At 40.7% G+C, this 19,367-nt stretch overlaps 3 protein-coding genes across 4 annotated transcripts in view; 1 reads left to right on the top strand and 2 right to left on the bottom strand.

Annotated features, from left to right (window-relative positions):
• Nucleotides 1-19,367, top strand: part of LOC141802766 (major histocompatibility complex class I-related protein 1-like) — a 58,337-nt gene that overhangs the window by 26,641 nt on the left and 12,329 nt on the right. The window lies entirely within an intron of this gene.
• On the bottom strand, nucleotides 539-11,110 carry daxx (death-domain associated protein). Of its 2 annotated transcripts, none has more exons than XM_074687586.1 (11): nucleotides 10,598-11,110; nucleotides 9,762-10,028; nucleotides 7,853-8,314; nucleotides 7,422-7,553; nucleotides 7,218-7,334; nucleotides 6,886-7,117; nucleotides 6,498-6,667; nucleotides 6,242-6,398; nucleotides 3,774-4,302; nucleotides 2,654-2,792; nucleotides 539-1,713 (listed from the first exon to the last, which is right to left on the bottom strand). In XM_074687586.1, exons 2-11 carry the CDS (start codon nucleotides 10,008-10,010, stop codon nucleotides 1,654-1,656), a joined length of 2,247 nt encoding a protein of 748 aa, XP_074543687.1. In that variant the 5' UTR covers nucleotides 10,011-10,028; nucleotides 10,598-11,110; the 3' UTR covers nucleotides 539-1,653. The 2 variants fall into 2 exon arrangements, with proteins under 2 accessions (XP_074543687.1, XP_074543688.1); XM_074687587.1 differs by having other exon boundaries at nucleotides 10,604-11,110.
• tapbp.1 (TAP binding protein (tapasin), tandem duplicate 1) lies at nucleotides 12,414-18,599 on the bottom strand. The gene is made up of 8 exons (XM_074686768.1): nucleotides 18,241-18,599; nucleotides 16,106-16,288; nucleotides 15,607-15,855; nucleotides 15,155-15,514; nucleotides 14,601-14,924; nucleotides 14,384-14,485; nucleotides 13,308-13,336; nucleotides 12,414-13,191 (listed from the first exon to the last, which is right to left on the bottom strand). Exons 1-8 carry the CDS (start codon nucleotides 18,299-18,301, stop codon nucleotides 13,180-13,182), a joined length of 1,320 nt encoding a protein of 439 aa, XP_074542869.1. The 5' UTR covers nucleotides 18,302-18,599; the 3' UTR covers nucleotides 12,414-13,179.

The raw sequence follows: 19,367 nt of genomic DNA, 5'->3' as shown, positions 1-19,367 counted from the left end.
AAGTAAAAAACGTCTCTTTTATTATCAAAAGTGAAGAAAAGGGAAAATTCACAGTGAACAATGGATCACTCCTCTGCATAAATGAGGCCTGACTGGTCGTAGCTACAACAACTACATTCAAAGTCTACATTTCAATAACTCTGAACCGCTGACGAGCCCCAAAACATGAATTTACTCCTCCTAAAGGAAAGGAAACGCTAAGATGGGATTTAAAGAGGAAAATACAAAAAGGAGGGTTGAGTTTAGCCCAGATGAAAATACATTCAGGTAATAAAACAATCAGGTTTTTGCTTTTGAATGCAGGAGATGTTAAGTGCATCACTGTGAAAACCCAGTGCGTCGACAGGAGGAAAGGAAACAACAAACAGCCCTGAAAAACAAAGAATGAGACAGTTCATTTTTTTAATCGTGTGTGTAAATGTAGTGGTTGTGGAGCGGCTCAAACTGTTCCTGGAGCTCAGAGCAGAAAGTATTCAAAGAACAAACATTTTACTCAGTTTCACCTCCTTAGCTTTGACGTATCCACCTAATATGACCCTCATCTCACCTTTGAGCCCTTAAATTCATCACAAACAGAAACATCTGGAAAGATGGGTGAAAAATGTGTTTGTTCTTTTCAAGTGCTCAGCTTTGTTCAAAGGGTTTTCACCTATAGACACTAATTTATGTTTCATGAGTTAATGAGAAGGAACTGATCATTTTGGCACGGAGAAATGAAACATAAAGTTTCCGATAAAGAAATGAATGATACCCGCTTTAGTCAATTCACTGAAATCATTAGGGTTTCTTTCAAACTGGTATGAAGTATAAAGTATTTCTCAATCGAATCTGAACTATCTGGAAATGATCTATCCTGCACAGAACTCTAGGAGAGAAAAAACACTTGGACTGAGTCTTAAAGGAGGAACTATGAGAGAAGAAATCAACATCAGTGTTCTCCATCGTCACCGCCGCAGCCACAAACTGTGCCGCGCGTAGAGAAGTTCACCAATTCAAAAATGCATAAATATAAACAGCATCTAAAACAAAGTTTACTCCAAACTCTTCCCTCACTCCCCTCTTACTTATCAGGGAGAAAACTGATAGGAAATATAAAAAATGTAAACAAACTGGCAGCGAGCTAACCCAGCTCTCGCCAGTCGAGTGTAAAAAAAAAAAAAAAAAACTCCCGCCGCCTCCCTCACGTCCCACAGCTCGGCTCAAAACATCAGGCACTGATTTCTTCCACAGACCACGTTCCCAGAAGTTCAAGAAAGAAAAAATCACCCCAAGAGAGAAGGAGAGAGTGAGCTGAAACCCTGATTCTTTTCTAAAACACGTCGCAGTTAAAGCAGCTTTCTTTAGTCTGTGACAAAAAGCCCGCTCCTGGCTTTGATTGTAAAAACATAATCAAGCCACATGAGGTACTTGATTCTGAGTTTTCCCTGTCCCCCACAGCTACAGACGGCTGTTTTTGTTTTTCTGCAGAAACTCTGTGTAGTTTATTATTTGAATCAGTTATTTCACAGTTAGGCTTGGAAAACGCAGCGTGAGCTTCAGACGCTCTGTACGAGCCAGCAGGAGAGGACAGTCCGTAGGAAGGTGTGCTTTCATAAAAAAAATCATCTCAGAATCAAAGTGGACGAATCCTGCGGGACAGCGAGAGGTCAAAGGTCAATCTGAGTCTGAGAGGATGATGGTCTCCTCCGGGTCACACTGGGTGGCCACGTTGACCTGCGAACACAAACAGAGGAAACTTAAGAAAGGAGTGACTGACAAGAAACCAACCCCTAACTTTATATGCCTGATCGTAGGGGTGGGTGGTATCCCCGTTTCATCACCGTCACCGGTATCATGAGTTTCCACGAAATGAATTTTGCAAAACCGTCATTACCACGGTAAAGAATTGTTACACATAATTTAGGTAGCGGTTAATCTATGTGGGAGATTTATTTTTCCCAACGTGAGAAGACACTTTTCTACCACAGCCATTCTGAAAATACACCTTTAAAGTGATACTCTGGGATGGAACAAGTTGGGTCCTATCACAAGGTTTAGGGCAGAAATTACCCCTACAGCAGTGTTTTTGTGCAGCAGAAGCCCAGAGCGCTCGCACCAAACACCCCCTCCCTGCTCCTCTGCCGGTTTCCTCTGTACTCAGACGGGGCCATATTTTACTTGACCAAGAACACAAATAAACGGACTCCCACTGAAAAAATCTGACATCAGTTTGCATTCACGCTTTATTCAAAGTAAACGGTAGGTTAAAGAGGTAAACATTTAAAGCCTTTGAGTATATAGAGTCTGAGCTACAACCTTGAAGCTTGGTACACATGTAAAGCTTAAAGCCTGATGTTAAAGATTGTATCAAAGAGACAGCAGAGCATGATGCTGCTGTGAATGTGTGAATTGGGACAAACTGTGGAGCGATCATTGTTACAGACCACACAGGTGAAAAAAAGTGCAAAATTATTAAAGATAATAGGTATATTTTGACTCACAACTACAGACAGCGTTAAAATGTGTTAACACACTTTTTTCTTGTAGTTAATCAATCAAATGTACATACTGATGTCCCAGCTCTAATAAAACCTGAGACATTTGATTTTTGGCTCCTCCTTCTTAAACCCAGAGTTGACTGGAAGGTTGTTCAAACCCTGAATTCTGCTCCTACCTTGTTTCCTTTAGGAGGCGGCGTTGCCGGCTGTGAGCTGCTGACTATCCCCCGGGTTGGAGAGTCCGATCTGGTGGACTCAGCCTGCTGCGAGGAGCCGTAGCAGAAAACGCCCATGTCCAGAGGAATATCCACCTCACTGACAAGAGGAACAAGGAAGGGTGGAGGAAAGGAGACATCAGCATCAGACATGTAAAAGATGAATTTCACATTAGCTATGATCGAGCTTCCAACATTTATATGAAAGGTACAGTTTGTCACAGAGAAGACCTGAAAACTAGGGATGTACGATATATTGGTATCAATATCGGTATCAGCCGATGTTGTTTTTTTTAAATATATTGGTATCAGCCAATACTTACTCATTAGCTGCCGACCATTTTCAGAGCACCTTGAACAATCTTTCAAGACCCAAATAATATTGTTTTCTATGACTATGTTAACATCAAAACTACCTCAGAAGAGTGGACTCTCTTCTTTTATGTCTCTCTTCCTGTTCTTGATCCAATAAACAGACAAAACAGACTTTTTTTTGATCACGCCCTTTCTCTCTGAACTACCTCGACACATCATCTCTCATTTTTTTTAAATATATCAATATTGGTAAATATCGGTTATCAGCCATAACAACAACACTAATATTGGATATCGGTATCGGCCAAAACTTTCATTTCAGTGCGTCCCCACTTAAAACAGCTCAGTTTTTGGTTGTTTTGAATGCGCCGTCACGTCACATTATTTCATTTTATTGGAGCCTGTCCTCTTTCTAAGAAGAGCAAACAAACCACCAACATGCGCTGTTTTTGTATTCATTGAGGGATCACAAAACATGCACCAGTTAGAAGAGGAAGAGGCAGAGAGGGGTTGTTGTGTGCAGAAAAACTTCTACTGATCGACATTTTTGGTGTCGAAATCTTGACAAATAGAGAATCATGTTTGTTTCAGCTTATTCACGGTAAGTAAAGTGATTTCGAGCTCGATTTTTGACTGAAGTCAGACTACCAAACCATGCCCTAAAGTTTAGCATGAAACAACCACAGAGCCTTTACGGGAGCTCTATCAGTGATTCGGAGTTTTCAGATTTCTCTACATGAGCTTAAACCCTAACCTGTGACCGTACCTGTCGTCAATGATGATGTTCTTTGTCTTTTGGGTGCTCTCTGATGAATCCTCTTCTCTCTTCCTCTTCTGGCCCCTTGTAATTCTGGGGCTTGGCGGTGGAGAAAGCGAGTCCATTGTGGTCTGTGTGTCACATGATTCTATCAAAGACACCCCATTGGCTGTGACAGGAGAGGGGGGTTTCCTGGCGTCTCTGCTTGTGCTGACCAGCACAACTGAAACATGATTGGTGGACTCCACGGGCTCCTTAGACAGGTTACCGTTAGCCAAGGGCGGGTGGGCGTCAGTCTGCATGGGCTCTGATTGGCTGGGGCTGAGTCTGGGGGAGGGGATGTCGGACATCGGGGAGGGCTGTGATTTGCTCTCGTCAGAAAGAGGACTGGGTCCACTCGTGACGGGCTCCTCTTCATCATCCTTCACGGTTCCTTCCTCCCCTGCAGAGACGCCCCCTGAGAGCTGGTCCATCTGATCCTCGGCTTCGCCACGAGCCTGCTCTGCCTCGTTGTCGTCTTCCTCATCATCTTCCTCATCTACAGAGGGAGGGAAAGGAACACAGTGATTATCAAACAAGCAGCACAGGCCTGAAGCTGCAACAAACAACCTTCAGCTCATCACCAACTCTTCTTATAATTAAACACGTGACTGAAAGAATCTGACACCAACTCGTTAGACGAGTCTATTTCCGGCCACTATAACTCAACACAGAAAGGTGAAACATCTGAGGAAATCACTTTAGATTTTTGGAAACATTTTTCAGCAGTTTTCAAATTTTCTGGCAGATTTTAAAACATATTACTCACAGATTCCCAGATTATCTTTAGCTTCAGCTCCGAGAGGCTCTGAAGCATCTTACTCCTTTTTTAGCTCAATCTTCTTTTTTTATCTTTTCAGAGGTAAATATAAAAACCTGGTAATACTTAAAACCTCTCACAAAAAAAGAGAAATTTAAAGACAGAGATAAGAAAAAATATACAAATACAAGAGCATTTTCTCCTCATATGATATTTTATTGTTATGGAAGAAACCAGTGAATCCAAAGAGTTTGGGTCTGAATGCTCAGTGACAACAAAGTAAAAGCTGGAGAAGGTGAGCTGCTGAAGAAACATTTTTTTTTGTAATTAATTTTACATTCCTGAACAAACCGTACTCTGACCAAAACAGTTAAAAAGTAAGAAGGACTGTCCAATCATTTTGTGCAAACAGAGTGACTAACACGGCGAGCTACCTGTCATTCCAACTGTTATTTACATTAGGGAGAGACTGATTATCGGCCAGGCCGGTTATCAGTGCTGATGTTCAGCATTTTGAGGCGAATCCGCATCAGCCTTTTTTTCTTATCGGCGGTAGATAAGAAGTTATATTTAAGACTGTGTTATTTTGGCTCCAATACAGCCATGCACCGTCCCACCTACAGCACCATCTGATTGGTGACATGCAGACATTTTTTTGGGGAAACTTGACTTAGAGTAGAAAACTTTAGGGAGCTATTTATTTTTTAAGGTTTCATTTAACTTTATAACACAGCTTCTGAGCCAGGGAGCTGTTTGATAAACATTTGCTTAAAGACGTTTGAACAAAGTAAAGTGCTAGAGTTTGTATTATTCAAAATTTTGACGCCAATTTTTTCACTTTTACTGTAAATGAAAATCGTCCCCAAATATCTGTTGTAAGCTTCCTTGATAACTAATAATCGTTATCAGTATCGGCCCTGAAAAAAACAAATCGGTCTATCTCTGATGATGTTGATCTGCGGGCAAACAAAAGCTATCAACAGCTGAAAGTAGGGCTAAACAATTAATCAAATTAAATCTGACATCGCAAGATGATAGAATGCAAATTTCAAATCTCAAAGGCTGCAATTTAAAAACAAAAAAAAGTTTAATGTGCACAGACCTGGAGGGAATATATTAACTTTTACTCATTCTTCCTCAAAACCAGTGAAAGTCAATTTTTTTTTTTCCTAGCAAAAAAACTGTAAGCTGCACATCCATACAATAGAATGATTGTGGCTGGCATAGCCATACCCCTTGTTCACTTTTTTCTGCGTGGTTTGTTGCTCTTACCGACAACTAGAAGTGAGAAAAAATTCACAGTGTTCCTTTTTCTTTTTCGATTAAAAAGTGCAGAAAAGACTTGTTGATATGTTTATAGAATCCTATGCTGTGCTTTTTCTATTTTAGAATGACTTAGTACTTCTGTTTAGTGAACAATGCAGAAGAAAAAAAATCGCGGCTGAATTGTAATCGCAATACTGGTCAAAAAAAATCACAATTCGATTATAATCATCTTACAAATCTGTTGTTTCACAGCAAAATTATATTTCTTATTATTTGTGTAACCTGTGAGCATAATGTCTTGGTTAAAAAAAAAAAGAATCAAAGCTACAAAACCACCTTCAAGAAGCGTTTCAGGAACATGCAGCAGGCATTGTTTACCTCACACATATCGCTTGAAAATATCTGCTCTCACCTGGTCCGACCTGCTGGGTGCTGGCCTGAATCTCTTCCTCAATGTCTGGGTCTGAGGATTCATCATCCTCCTCATCATCATCCTCTTCCTCCTCCTCTTCCTCTGCTCCTACTCCATTTGCCTCCTTCTTTTCTTCTTCCTTCTCTGATTTCTGGCCCTGGAAACAGAACATGTGGAGGTCAGAACGAATCAGACTGACAGGAGGAGGCAGAGAGGAAAAGTCAGAAACAGTGAGTGGTGAATTCAAAGTTCGCACCTCTTTGTCTTTGCCGTCTCTCTGCTGTCGTTTGATTCTCTCCTGCTCCTCCGTGTCCTCTTGTTTCACCGCGTACTTGGTGATGACTTCCTCCAGTCGGGATAGGGACACTTCTCTGTTGGAGCGCAGCTTACGAAGCAGAGAGGGGTCGGACAGAGCCGGGTCTTTGGCTTTGGAGGGGGAGGAGAGAAAGGGTGTTAGTAGGAGAGTCTGAGTAGAGAGGGAGAAACTGTTCTGAACACTAAACACACGAGGACTGAACCCAGGCAACAAAACAAAGCATTGAAGAGTGATATCTGATCTTGATTGTAATTTTAAGAAAGAAAGTCTTTTTTCCTGTGAGGCCACAGGCCACAGCTGACTGACAGAGTAATAATCCAAACCTCACCGGGCTTGTAGGGGTCAGTGAGGCGTGAGCCAAAGTTGTAGACCAAGTCCTGTTGACGTCTCTCCTGCAAACGGCTCCCGGTCTCCCTGAAGGCCTCCTGGGCGATCTGGTTCAGCTGCTTCCTGCTCAGGCAGAGGCTGTAGCGCTCGTTGGCTCGCAGAACTTGCTGAAGGATGTCTTGGTAATCTGGAGGGTTACTCCGAGCTTCGGGACTGTTGATGAAACGTTCGATCTGATGGAGGAGAGAAGGCAGGAGACGGGTCAAAGTCATATCTCACAACTTTAATCCTAAGCGAGGTTTTTCGTTGACTTTAGGAAGAAGTATCTTCTACCTTCTTGTTGATCTCAGGGTAACGCGTGCTGTTGTAGGGGATCCTCTGCTCAATAACCCGGCCTGTCAGTGTGTTGCAGCCCTTCAGCTCACACAGCTTCTCGTAAATCTTCATCATCTGAAGGAGAACATTGAGCAGAAGAGGAAAGATGTAAGCTTTTCTGTTTCGTTCTGTACCTGCTTTAAACGTAAATTCCCGCCTTACTTTGCGTTTCAGTTTGTGCTCCTGGATGTACGTAGAGTCTTCTGCCCCCATGTCGTCTAAACTCAGCTCAGCTCGCTGCAGACGGCAGATCTCATCGTTGTACACCTTCAGTAGGTTCTCCAGGTACGCTATCTGAGGCATTAGAAAACAGACAGGATGAGATGTGGTGGAGGATGAGCTGGATATAACAAAACTTAAAGAAAAGTTTTTTCCTTTTTGTTTTCAAGCTGTAAGTGAAGAGGAAAAAAGGGAGAAGAACCTTGCAAATTGTCAGGTAAAATACCTGCTGCTAACTTTGTTCACTCATTAAATGAAAAGCAACATTTTGTAAACACAGAAGAAACTTTTTTCAAATGCTAAAAAAAGCTGTTATTGAATTCTAAATTGTTCGCTATTATAATCACGTTACGAAGAGAAGGATCCACACTAACCTGTTTCTTGGACACCCTTTTTGCCTTTTTCTCACCGTCCTGCCCCTCATGTTTATCATCCTCAGCGTCTTCCTGCAGCCCTGACGTAGAGGGCTGCTTATCATCTGCAGCCACTTTGCCCTCATCCTCCTCTCCATCTGTCTTATCTTTAGTCTTGTTCACACTATTGATGGAAGCAGAGGTAGGCTGGAGACAGTTTGACGTTGAGGTACAAGGCCCTGGCTCGACCTTGGCGACTGTCTGTCTCTTCTTGGCTGCATGCTGCCTGAGCACAGTGCACAGTTCGTTGATGTAGACAAAGGTTTTGGAGCGGTTGGCCTGAGCACGAGTCAAACATCGTCCTATGGTGTTCCTGAACTCCACGGATGACAGAAAGTCAGGGGAGGCCTTTGAGTACTTGGTTTGGAGGAAAGTCAAGACCTCAGGGCAGTCCTTAGTGAGAGCTGAGCAGTGCTCCACAAACTAGGAGGAGAAATAAAGAGAACTGTAAGAAGGGAGCAGGAAAGGTGACCAAGAAATGTCTCAGTGTGATCCATTATTCAAGGCAATCTGTTTGTATTCACAGAAGTCAACCACATACTATCATCACTTCAAAATGAACATTTTCATTAAATTTTCCCTGTTAATTAAAGGGGACATATCATGCTTGTTTCTCCTTTTCACTATGCCAGACTAGGATGCCTGTAAAGCATTTCTGCCCTCAGTACAAGTCATTTAGTTCCTTCATTTCCCCACAATAGCGTTCTCAATATCCTCATTTTAGGCCATTCTGAAGATCTCGTTGAAACGCTCCGTTTGGAGAATGACCTCCAGTAACCTCGCAACGTCACAGCCCTTTGTGCTCTGACTGGTCAGTTCTATCAGAGGGGCGGAGGGGGTAGAGCCAGGGGGCGGTTTTTGCAGCATGGCAGTATTTACAAAACCGCCACATTGAATGGAGCAGACTGAGTAAGTTTGCTGTTTGTCAAAACTTCACCGTAAGGCATTGATAGCACAAATAAAATGGCAGAGTGTAGGATACGTCCTTTTGTATTGGACCCCGAGTCAGACCCGGACGGTTCTGCAGCTCAGGAGGAAGAAAATCCACCTGGACACAGATCATCTCAGGACGCTTCAGTGTGGTGAGTCAAACCGGTACTGTAACATGTATAGTTTATACGTGGAAATATAGGCAGACTTCACCAATAAACTATTTCTATAACAGGACTCCATCCTGCTCCTTCACTTTTCTCTGTCTGTTTTATCCATCATGCTGAAAGTGTAGTGTAAATATCGCCTCTACCGTCAGTTCGTCATTATGTTATTACCCCAGCATTATTGTGGTCCAGGTTCACAGTGCATGTCAGAACAAGCATGCAAATATCACAGTCTCACAAGTATTACGACGTCTGCTAAAACTACAGTGTTTTAACTGCTAATTCACCATGTAAAGCCGAGCTGCTCAGCAGAGCAGAGTCCCTGCATCCAGCATCTGAGGGGGGATACTTGGCTCTTGGTGGGTGTATCCCTCGGTGGCGGTTGTGTGACTAACTGACATCACAGAGGAGGAGCTGCTTTATCAGATTACTCCAATAAAAAGAAAGGATCCTCGTGTCGTCACGAAGGTCGAAATCTCGCGGCCAAATGGCAATGACCTATTTTCAGAGGCATCAAATCTCGTTCTAGGATATCAGAAAAAATACAATATCTCATTTTTGGAAAATTCAGGGGGTGAAAGGTCTTGTTTTCAAATTTATTATATTATATGTAAGTATTAAATCAGGGATCAGCACGATATGCCCTCTTTAAGCAGATAACCAACTTTCTTTAGGCCATATTTTAAAAAAAGCTAGATGTTTTTGGGATGGTTGAAAATCCTTAAACTGTTAAAAATATGCCGCCTCTATGACACCACGTCATGTGAGCTTACCTCAGAGAACAAACGCTGATTTTCCACCTGCAGAACGTGCGCGTCCTTCTTCACTGAGGCAAAAGGTGACTTTGTGATGTGGGTTGGGGCAGACTGCTGAGCTTTGAGCGGCGAGACACTTTTGGCTTGGTGCTGAGGGGACGAGGTGGAGGCAGAACAGGAGGGCTGAGGATGATCCTCTTTCTCGTCCTCGTCATCATCATCGAGGACTATGATCTTATCCGCCATCGAGGCGGGAGCCACTGCCATCCAAAATGTTTACTGTTCCTGTTGGAAGAGACCAGAAACAATGGTTTTGAAAATATCCTTTTCTTTACCAAGAACAACACAAACCTTTATCTTCAGATGAGGCCACATCTGAAAATTAACTCTGGCTAAACAGAGAGTAGTGGTTGAATTCAGAGATAATTTTTACTGCTATTTTATACTCTTACCTACATTATTATTTACCACTAACTGTTGCTGTTACTTCTTTCACATTATTTAGGGTACAGTGACTGTGAACATGAAAATTTGAAGTGGACCCACAAAGACAATACGCACATGCAAACATTGTAAATATGATCGTCTATTTGTGAAGTTATTAACATAAAAAACAAACATTACAACGATTTCTGAAGCAGATCAATCCTTCATGACCAAAACAGAAACTATTTCCCAAGCATTACGTTGTCCGTGCTCTATGATCTGATAACGAAAGTCAGAAAACAACCCTTGAGAAAAGAGAAGTGAAGCAGGGACTGTGACACAGCCAAAGCTTGGTGTCACAGGGCAAATAATCCAACAGCTGTCACAAAAAAGACGAGTAAAACTGACAGTTAGTGGGATATACTCACACTTACCGAGCTCTTGCTTATGGGTTTTAATGTAAAGACACGACTGAGTCCTGTGTCACAGAAATTCATCATTAAAACATTAAGCTTCCAGTTAGCGCATGTTAGCATTAGCTAGCTCGTTAGCATTGTGCCTGAAGGCGCTAAATGAAAATAAACAAGTTTGAATCAGAAACCGCGTCCTGTTTCTTTATAAACAAATAATCTATAATCTTCGTTTAAAGTGTATTTTTTAATCATTTAATGTCACTAAATCGAAGCTCGTCAACTTGAATAACGAATTGAGATGGACCCGCTAAAGTCGTGGTAGCATCAACGCCTCTGATTGGTTGATAGCTGATGATGTAAAACCAGTACTGTTCTTTGCAATTGGTCGTCTTTCCTTCAGTTAATTACCGTTGGTGACTATTTTTAAAAACACCCACTCAACAAAAATTTATTTCTTACAAGAATAACTTTAAAATTCATGATATAAAACTACTTAATATGATTTTAAATGCTAAAATAATGAGAGGCACCCATCTGCAGGGACTCAGCGTCGCCATATTGTCAACACATAGCGGAAAAGGTCAAACCGGAAGTTGGTCTACTTCGTGTTTTATTTCATTTTATTTTATTTTTTTCATGTACTGTGCATTTAAAGTTATTAAAATACTGAGGATTCTTTTGTTTTTGGATCTTTTTTTTCTTTTTTTTAGTATTACCAGAGTGCTCTTGCAGAAATTAGATATACGGCTGTTAATCCTTTTAATCATGGCGTGTGGCTTAATTTTTTCCTCTTTTACTGAGAAAAAGAAAGAAAGAAAGAAAGAAAGAAAGAAAGAAAGAAAGAGAGAAAGAAAGAAAGAAAGAAAGAAAGAAAGAAAGAAAGTGCAAAATGCAATGAGAAAATAAGAGGTTAGTGAATTTAGAAAACAGAAAATAGACCAAAATAATGACAAATATTACAGGCAGTGGAAGCTGGAAACTCAATCAATCTGCTGATTGGAGTGTCATAACTTATTAAAGAGAGAATTCAATTTGGCAGATTATTCACCGTTAATTAAAGAGCCCTTAAAGAGACAGACACTCACTAAATACAGACTCTAATCATAAACTGGCTGTTGAAACTGGTCGATACATAGAAATCTGTGGTTAGAAAAATCTCGGAGAGTCTGTGGAGACATATTCCCCCCCATATTTATAAATTTATACCCTTATTTTTACCTCTCTTAAAAGGAATAGATCCAGAATATTTTGGGTGAAGAGAGCGCTGCTGTTCAGCTATAAGCCAAATACGTGACACCTTGTCACAGAGTTAGATCTGTTACTTCTGTGAAAGACAATCAATACAGTGTTTTTTATTTTATCATTCTTGGATTTCTATTTAGTTGATGTTATTACTTTTTTGTCAAAATAATATGTGTTTGATTGTTTATATGTTTTTTCATACCTTTTATTTGTACTAGGATTTGGCATCATGTAAAAAAAACCCTTAGTGTCGATAAAGCTAATTTTGAATTTGAAATTTTATGGAGATTTTACAGAAAATGATTTACAAATAAACAAATCTGCAACAAACTGAATGCCAGAATAAAAGTAACGCCAACAACGAATATGAAAAAAGAGGAGCATAATGTTGTGAGTCCAGTTCTGAAACAGCCTACGCATCATGTGCTAATGTTGTAAAAGCGTATTGCAGGTGGGAGGAATGATCTGAGGTAACAACAAAGTGGAACCCAAATAGGTTTTTAAAACAGAAATGCACTAAAAGAAGAAACTTGGAGCAAGGCATTTTGTTTTACTGGTTTATTTTATTATTCAGCAACTATCAGCGCTCAAACCATTTCCTTCACATTTTGAGTTAGATTTAGCATTTTCCCACAATTTACTAATAATTAAACCTACCATGTGATCAGTATGACCACGACATAAAAAACACCACACAAAATACAAAGTTCAATATGTACACACATTATTTTCTCAATATAAACAACAACGGCATACTGGGTCATTAATTTACAACTTTGATGTTCTGTATCATTTACAACTGGAATAATTGAAATTTCCAAGTTGGGTCAAGCCCAAATCTCTGGTTGGAGGAGGAGAGAAAAGGAGGTCCAGCCCTCCTTCTCTCAGCTTTACTCAGAATGACAGAGTATATTTACAGTTTAACTCACGAAACCTTTGCTCTGTTTGCAGATGAACGTGTGATTGAATCGACTTAAGACCCAGATGTGAACAGACACTCAAAGATTAGCTCTGGGACCGCTCTGTTATCAGTTCACAGTACACAGTGGTGTGAAGCAACACGCCGGTAAATGATGTTTACAGAAAATTTTCCCCCTGCACCTCAGCACAACAGCCTGTTTCCTCCAAAGCATCATTTCTAATCCAAGAACTACAGAAAGCAACAAATGAGAGAGAACTTTACAGGCTTAAGAAACTTCCTGAATCCAGTGACCAAACACTTTAATATCACAACATTTGCTTCAAAAAGGCAAAATTATCAGAATGCAGTAGCAGATGGTTACTTCAGAAACCTCGTCCATGATGACCAAAACAAGTGGTTTTTCTGGTTCAGCAACATTTGGCGTCATTCTTCTTTAGTTGTCTTTCTACAAGTGGAGGAAGTTGACAGTTGTTAACACAAAGAGTCATGAAAACACCAAAGAGCAGACAGTATGAAAGCAGAGGAAAAGTTAGTATTAGAAAAGTACAGAAGTATCCTTACCTTCCCCTGTTTGTCAGCATCTTCTGAGCCTATGATCAAAGAAACAAAGGGTACAAAGAAAGATACAGAAAATTGTAAGTGACTGAGTGGCTTTACTGTATTTCCATTTAAATACACAGAAAATTCATCTTTACAGGTCCCATATTATGCAAAAATCACTTTATTAAGTCTTTTAGTGAAATTTGTGGGTCTTTGGCTTTCCTCCCAGCCCACAAAATATGATATTTAATGACAAAATCTCTCCAGCAGCGTGGAGGAGAATGCAAAACTTGAAGAGCCATCACTGCTCTATTTTTGGCTGTAAACAGCCACATAGTTCCATGCACAAGCTTCCCATCACGGACGAAGACAAGACTAAGTGTCTAGAGTTCATTTATGAGGGAAATGTTCCAGCTACACTCAGAGAAACTGTGCATGTGTGTGCTAGTCACTTCACGGCCGACGGCTTTTTCCAACTTTGGACAGTCCAACAGAGGACTAGCCAATAGACTGGTCCTGAATCCAGGCGCATTACCAACCATCCGCTAACAAACCTCGGACCCTGGAAATGTGAGTATCTTAAATGCTGTGTGCTGTGGAGCAGATGTAAGAGCTTTTCCTCAGTGTCCCCCCTGTCTCTGTGTTAGCTTCAGGATGCTAACTTTAGCTGCAGTTATCCTGTTGTTTTAGCCTGTAATGTTACAGTAAACGAGCTCCGCTGTTTTCTAAACATTGTGCAGTCGGAGCTCGTGGCGCCGCTCTCAGTGACGCTGAAGAGCGGGGCGGTATCAGCAGTGGCTCATTTACATATGAAGGCCACGCCCACTAATTCAGAGCGTTCTGAACAGAGGGGCTATGAGAGCCTGGAAACAATGCTGCTGTGCTTGATTTATTGGCTTTTTGGACCAAAACATGTTACTACCATTTAGAATATGGGACCTTTAATGTTGTGCAATGTTATCTTCTTGTATCCAAACAGTGAGGTAATCTTAAGCCTTTAATGCTGAAATAAATTTACAGAATAAATGTTTCACTTTGAGTTAGCACGTGGTATAAAAAGTACCATTTGAGGTTAATGTTTCAGTATTTTTTGATACCTGAGCCGATGAAGGTCCAAGAGACAAACTTGATGAGACCGTAGAGCACCAGCGCTACACCAACCATTGCCATGGAGTCCTCAATGGAAGGAGTACTGAACCCTGTAGCGAAGACATGAGACAGAATCCAGGTCTTCATTATTTGCCATCATAATTGATACATCTAACTTTGCTAGTTTAGTAATTATTAACTAGCGACAAAATTCTTTCACATTACCGATGACATTAAACGTCGAGCTGGCCCGTCGTGTCCCTCCAAGATGGACAGCCACACAGATGATCTCCCCTCCTCTACCCAGGTCCAGCTGAGCCGTGTCGAGCTCCAGCCGCGTGCTCTGGCCGTACGTTCCATCCCAGGCCTGCCTGTGGCCCGTAATGCTGCCTGATCCCAGAGACCTGGTCTTCCCGTCAGCACCTTTAAACTCCCAGCTGAGCTCCAGGGAAAGAGGAGCAAAACCGGACGCCTCACATTGAACAGTCAAACTCTGGCCGGGAACGATGAGGGGCAGAGGTGAGGGGTAGACAGCGAGGGATGGAGGTTCTGGGTAGAAGGAGAAAAGACAACAACAAAGACAATCGGACAGAGTTATAATGAAGACTCTTTTTTTTGTGCACGAAAGTTTCAAAGTTGTGAAATAGCTAAGAGTTAATTAAGAGCAGAGACTGATTAATGATGCACATTTCTTGCTAAAGCATCAAATAACACGAGATACGGTTTAGGGAGCATAGGCTCAATATCAGGACAAATAGAGGTTTATTAATCTCCCTCACCAACAATCTCCAGCTCCACCGCCACCTGAGCCACGAGGTACGGCAGATACACGGTGCAGATGTACATCCCTGAGTGACGCACTTTAGCCTCCTGCAGGATCAGGGAAGCATTTCCCTTCTGGTGCACACCCTCAAAGTCCAGCATAGCCCCTTCTTCTTGTGTGTCTGCCAAGCGGTCTGTCTTGCCATCGTACGCCAGAACCAGCCGCCCGTCTCCTCTGAACTGGTAACGCCACTCTACGGCAAAACCAGACCCAGAGAGAGGCGAGGATGGATCCACCCAGAAGCTGCAGTCAAGCAGCACTGGCTCACCGAGTCTGGACTGAACCGAGAGTGTTTCACTGGTCACGCTGAGGATCACTGAGGATAGAGACAAGGACAGAGTCAATCTGACACACATGACAGAGATGACATCATCATGCTCGCTCATCTTAGGCGTCATTAACTGTTACCATCATGCTCCTTGCTTCCAGTTGGAGCGCGTGTGATGCTGGAAATGGTGTGCATCTGTTTGGCGTCCTGGTGGGAGGTTGTAAACCAATCAGCTTGCAGGTATATTGGGCTCATGGTGGATTCTGTTAGAGGAGCAACCCATTTGAGGTCAGAGGGGTGCGGCAAGAACGGGTTGATCTCACACTGGGGCTTCTTGGCCGAGCCTCTGGGGCACTTCAGAGAGGGCAGGCAGAGAGTGCCGGCAGGGTCTGAGAGAAGAGGAGTCAGAGGGAACATTTATTCACTTTCACAGAACTAAAAAAGACAAATTTTAATCTCAACAGTGTAAGTAAAATCTGCATGATTGCAGCAAACAAGTCAGATAAATGCACAGAGCGTGTTGCACTCAAGAGGGATTTTATGAGCTTGTAAATTCACATTTTGTGACAATACTTCTGGTTTAGACGCACTGCATAAGCTCATGCTCTTAAATGTAGATTTGCATATTCTTGCACTCACCGTTAACAAAGTAGACCCTGTCAGAGCCAGACTGAGCGCTCTGAGACTCTGCATCATGTCTGTGTTTGTCTGTGCTGATGTAAAGAAGGGATTTTTCCTGGCTTGTCGCAGCAGTTAAACCTCCTCGACCCGTCTTCTCCTGCACAAACCAGCACTCCAACACCGGACAGCTGCAGCTGCAGGCTTCAGACAGCAGATGTAACAAAAAAATTGATCATTAATTCAAGAAATCCAGGAAAAGCAGCAGCACAATAGAGAAACTCCACGTCTAATCTATATGATTTAAATGTATATTCTCCTGTGACTCTCTCCTGATTTCATGCTAAAATCTGAAGCTCAGTTTCTGACCATGATTAAATTATTTATTCATTTATTTATTTGTACACCTGAGGGAAAAAGTCTGTTTATTACGGAAGCGTATTGCATTCACTTGAAGAAAAAAAACAACTCAGGTTTTTCAGAGTAATTCATTCTTCGGTTTGTTTTATTTTTGGTAATTAATTTGGTTTTTCTGATTAATATTTTTTTATTGGTTTGGTTTTTTCTTATAATTATTATATTGGTTTGTTTTTTGTTATAATTATTTCTGTTTTTATGAGTAATTTTTTGTGGGGATTAATTTTGTTTTTCTGATTAATATTTTTTTTGGTTTGTTTTTTGTTATAATTATTTCTGTATTCATAAGTAATTTTTTTTATCTGTTTTCAGATTACTTTTTTCCTGTTTTTGGGAGTAATTTTTTCCTGAAGGATCGAGATACTTAGAAATCCCGTGAGAACCTCAAACCTGCAGACGACTCCCGTGGATGTGTGGTGGCTCCTGTGTGCTGCACGGATCAGAGATCCTGTTCGGCACATATATGTCTTATCCTTAACCTTCTACCGGTCCGTACCTGGTCAATAAAGGTAAGGTATTAGCCACACACAGGGTATGATACCCTTGTTACATTTTTCGACTTTATCCTTATATTTTATATAAGCCTATTGTTCAATGTAATACTTAAGGAATAAACGAAGATGTGGGGTTAAAAATGCATTGCTTCTACATTGGAAAGCCGGTAGAAAGTTAAGGATAAGGCATATATGTGCCGAACAAGATCTCTGATCTGTGCAGGACACAGGAGCCACCACACATCCACGGGAGTCGTCTGCAGGTTGGAGGTTCTCACGGGATTTCTAAGTATCTCGATACTTCAGGAAAAAAATTACTCCTAAAAACAGGAGGAAAAAATTACCACGAAAAACAGCAGGTTGGAGGTTCTCACAGGATTTCTAAGGATCTCAATACTTCAGGAAAAAATTACTCTGAAAAACGGGAAAAAAGTAATCTGAAAACAGAAAAAAATTACTTATAAAAACAGAAATAATTATAACAAAAAACAAACCAATATAATAATAACAAAAAACAAACCAATAAAAAATATTAATCAGAAAAACAAAATTAATTACCACAATAAATAATCATATTAACAGAAATAATAATAACAAAAAACAAACTAATATAATTATTATAACAAATACAAACCAGTAAAAAATATTAATCAGAAAAACAAAATTAATTAACACAAAAAACAAACCGAAAAATGAATTACTCTGAAAAACCTGAGTTGTTTTTTTTCTTCAAGTGAATGCAATACGCTTCCTTACTTCATAACCTATACGTGACTTTTTTGTATCGATAACAGCTGTTCCTCTGAAATTTGTCAACAGACACGTTATAGTTTCGATATTAGTTACAGCCACAGGGGGGCGTTTTTTGAAAAGAACGCTTCAGACCAAACTCCATTTTGATTATATCACATTTTGAGGTTTCATTCTCTGAACAGGAAGTAAGTATAGTTAGCAAATTAAATGTTTCATTTTCATGCACAACTTGATCCAGTGTAAAGTTCGGCTTAAGAATTAAACGTATAATCGTATTTTACAGGATGTTATAGACTTAAATTCACAGTTAAAGCTGGAGTCGTTGAACCTCTTTTAAAACACAAAGTTAGCAGCTGCTGATTGAGTATTTCTGAAATCATGTAGGACTTTTACTTGTGCACATTTTGTGTTAAAGTTTGGCTTGTGTTTGTCAAATCAGCCCTCCTTAGCATAGCATAAAATCGACAGAATAACTTAACAACAATACGTTACCTTGGACGAAGCAGATGAGCGCCACCAGGCTCAGTTTGTAGATTGTAGAAAACTCAGTCATGTCTGTTAAGTCTTCTCTTTGCCCTTCACGTCTGCTACAGAAGTTTTCCCACCAAGAAAGTCGGTAGGTAGCTGGTTTTCCCCTTCAAATCCGACTTTAGTTTGCTTTCGCTTTCACCATGGTCCACGCCCCCGTCGATGTAATCACAAAAAATGGAAATTAGGGTCACACCTTCAGAGCAAAGTCCTCATGACCTGTGTCCTCAAGTGGCCTTGGAGGGGGGTGTAGTCGACAGTAAAACATTAAGAAAATATTTAACTTAAAAGCTGCCCAGGTGACTTTATATTAGACAATGATGAGTTCTACAACACTGCCAGTAGATGGCGCTGTCTGCTAAGAAATAGTCCAACAGGCCTCAGACAGGAAAGTCCCCCAGTCTACCCAATAAAAGTCCTGTATTTTAGATTTCTCTTCAGTTAGATTGCTGAAAAAGACCAAATACGTTGCCCTTATGTAGAAATGGGTCAATATGTAAAATTTAAGCTCTTAAGAGCAAAAAATCCTACTGTTTCAGGTCAACGAAGATATAAAACATCACGTTTAATATCTACTACTGAGCAAAATGAGCACTCCAACTAGTGGGATCTTTCTTTTCCAAACACCTTCAACACTGAGGGAATATGTGCAGGTTAAATGCAGAAACAGCTCCAAATTGTATATAACATCTAATTTATCTGGTAATTTGTAGAATTGTAGTTTTTGTGCTGTCCGATTTGTCAAGTGTCAGGTTTGCTCTTCAAAATTAACACTAGAAAACATGTTTGTGTTTATTATTTTCAGTATTATTTGTTTTAAATAACCAATAAATATGACAAAGGTGTATTCAATTTCTTTTAAATAAATTATATAGATAAAATAATTAATTTTGTGTGTGTCTGAGAAATCAGCGTCAACTGTGTTACCTATTGGAAAGAGGCCTATAAATCAGCAATGGTTTGCTCCAAAGTCACATGACTTAAATCAATTAAAGTCACATCCTTTTTTGTGGGAACCATTAAGAAAGTGTTGCATGTTTTAACTCCTCTTCATCAATATTTCATCAAAATGATAGTCTGTACATGGGGCG

This window comes from Halichoeres trimaculatus, unplaced genomic scaffold, assembly GCF_033239565.1.
Source record: "Halichoeres trimaculatus isolate MK-OKI-2021-1 unplaced genomic scaffold, fHalTri1.1 fHalTri1_scaffold_14, whole genome shotgun sequence".
Classification (NCBI taxonomy): domain Eukaryota; kingdom Metazoa; phylum Chordata; class Actinopteri; order Labriformes; family Labridae; genus Halichoeres; species Halichoeres trimaculatus.
This window is presented reverse-complemented; position numbering and strand designations above follow the sequence as displayed.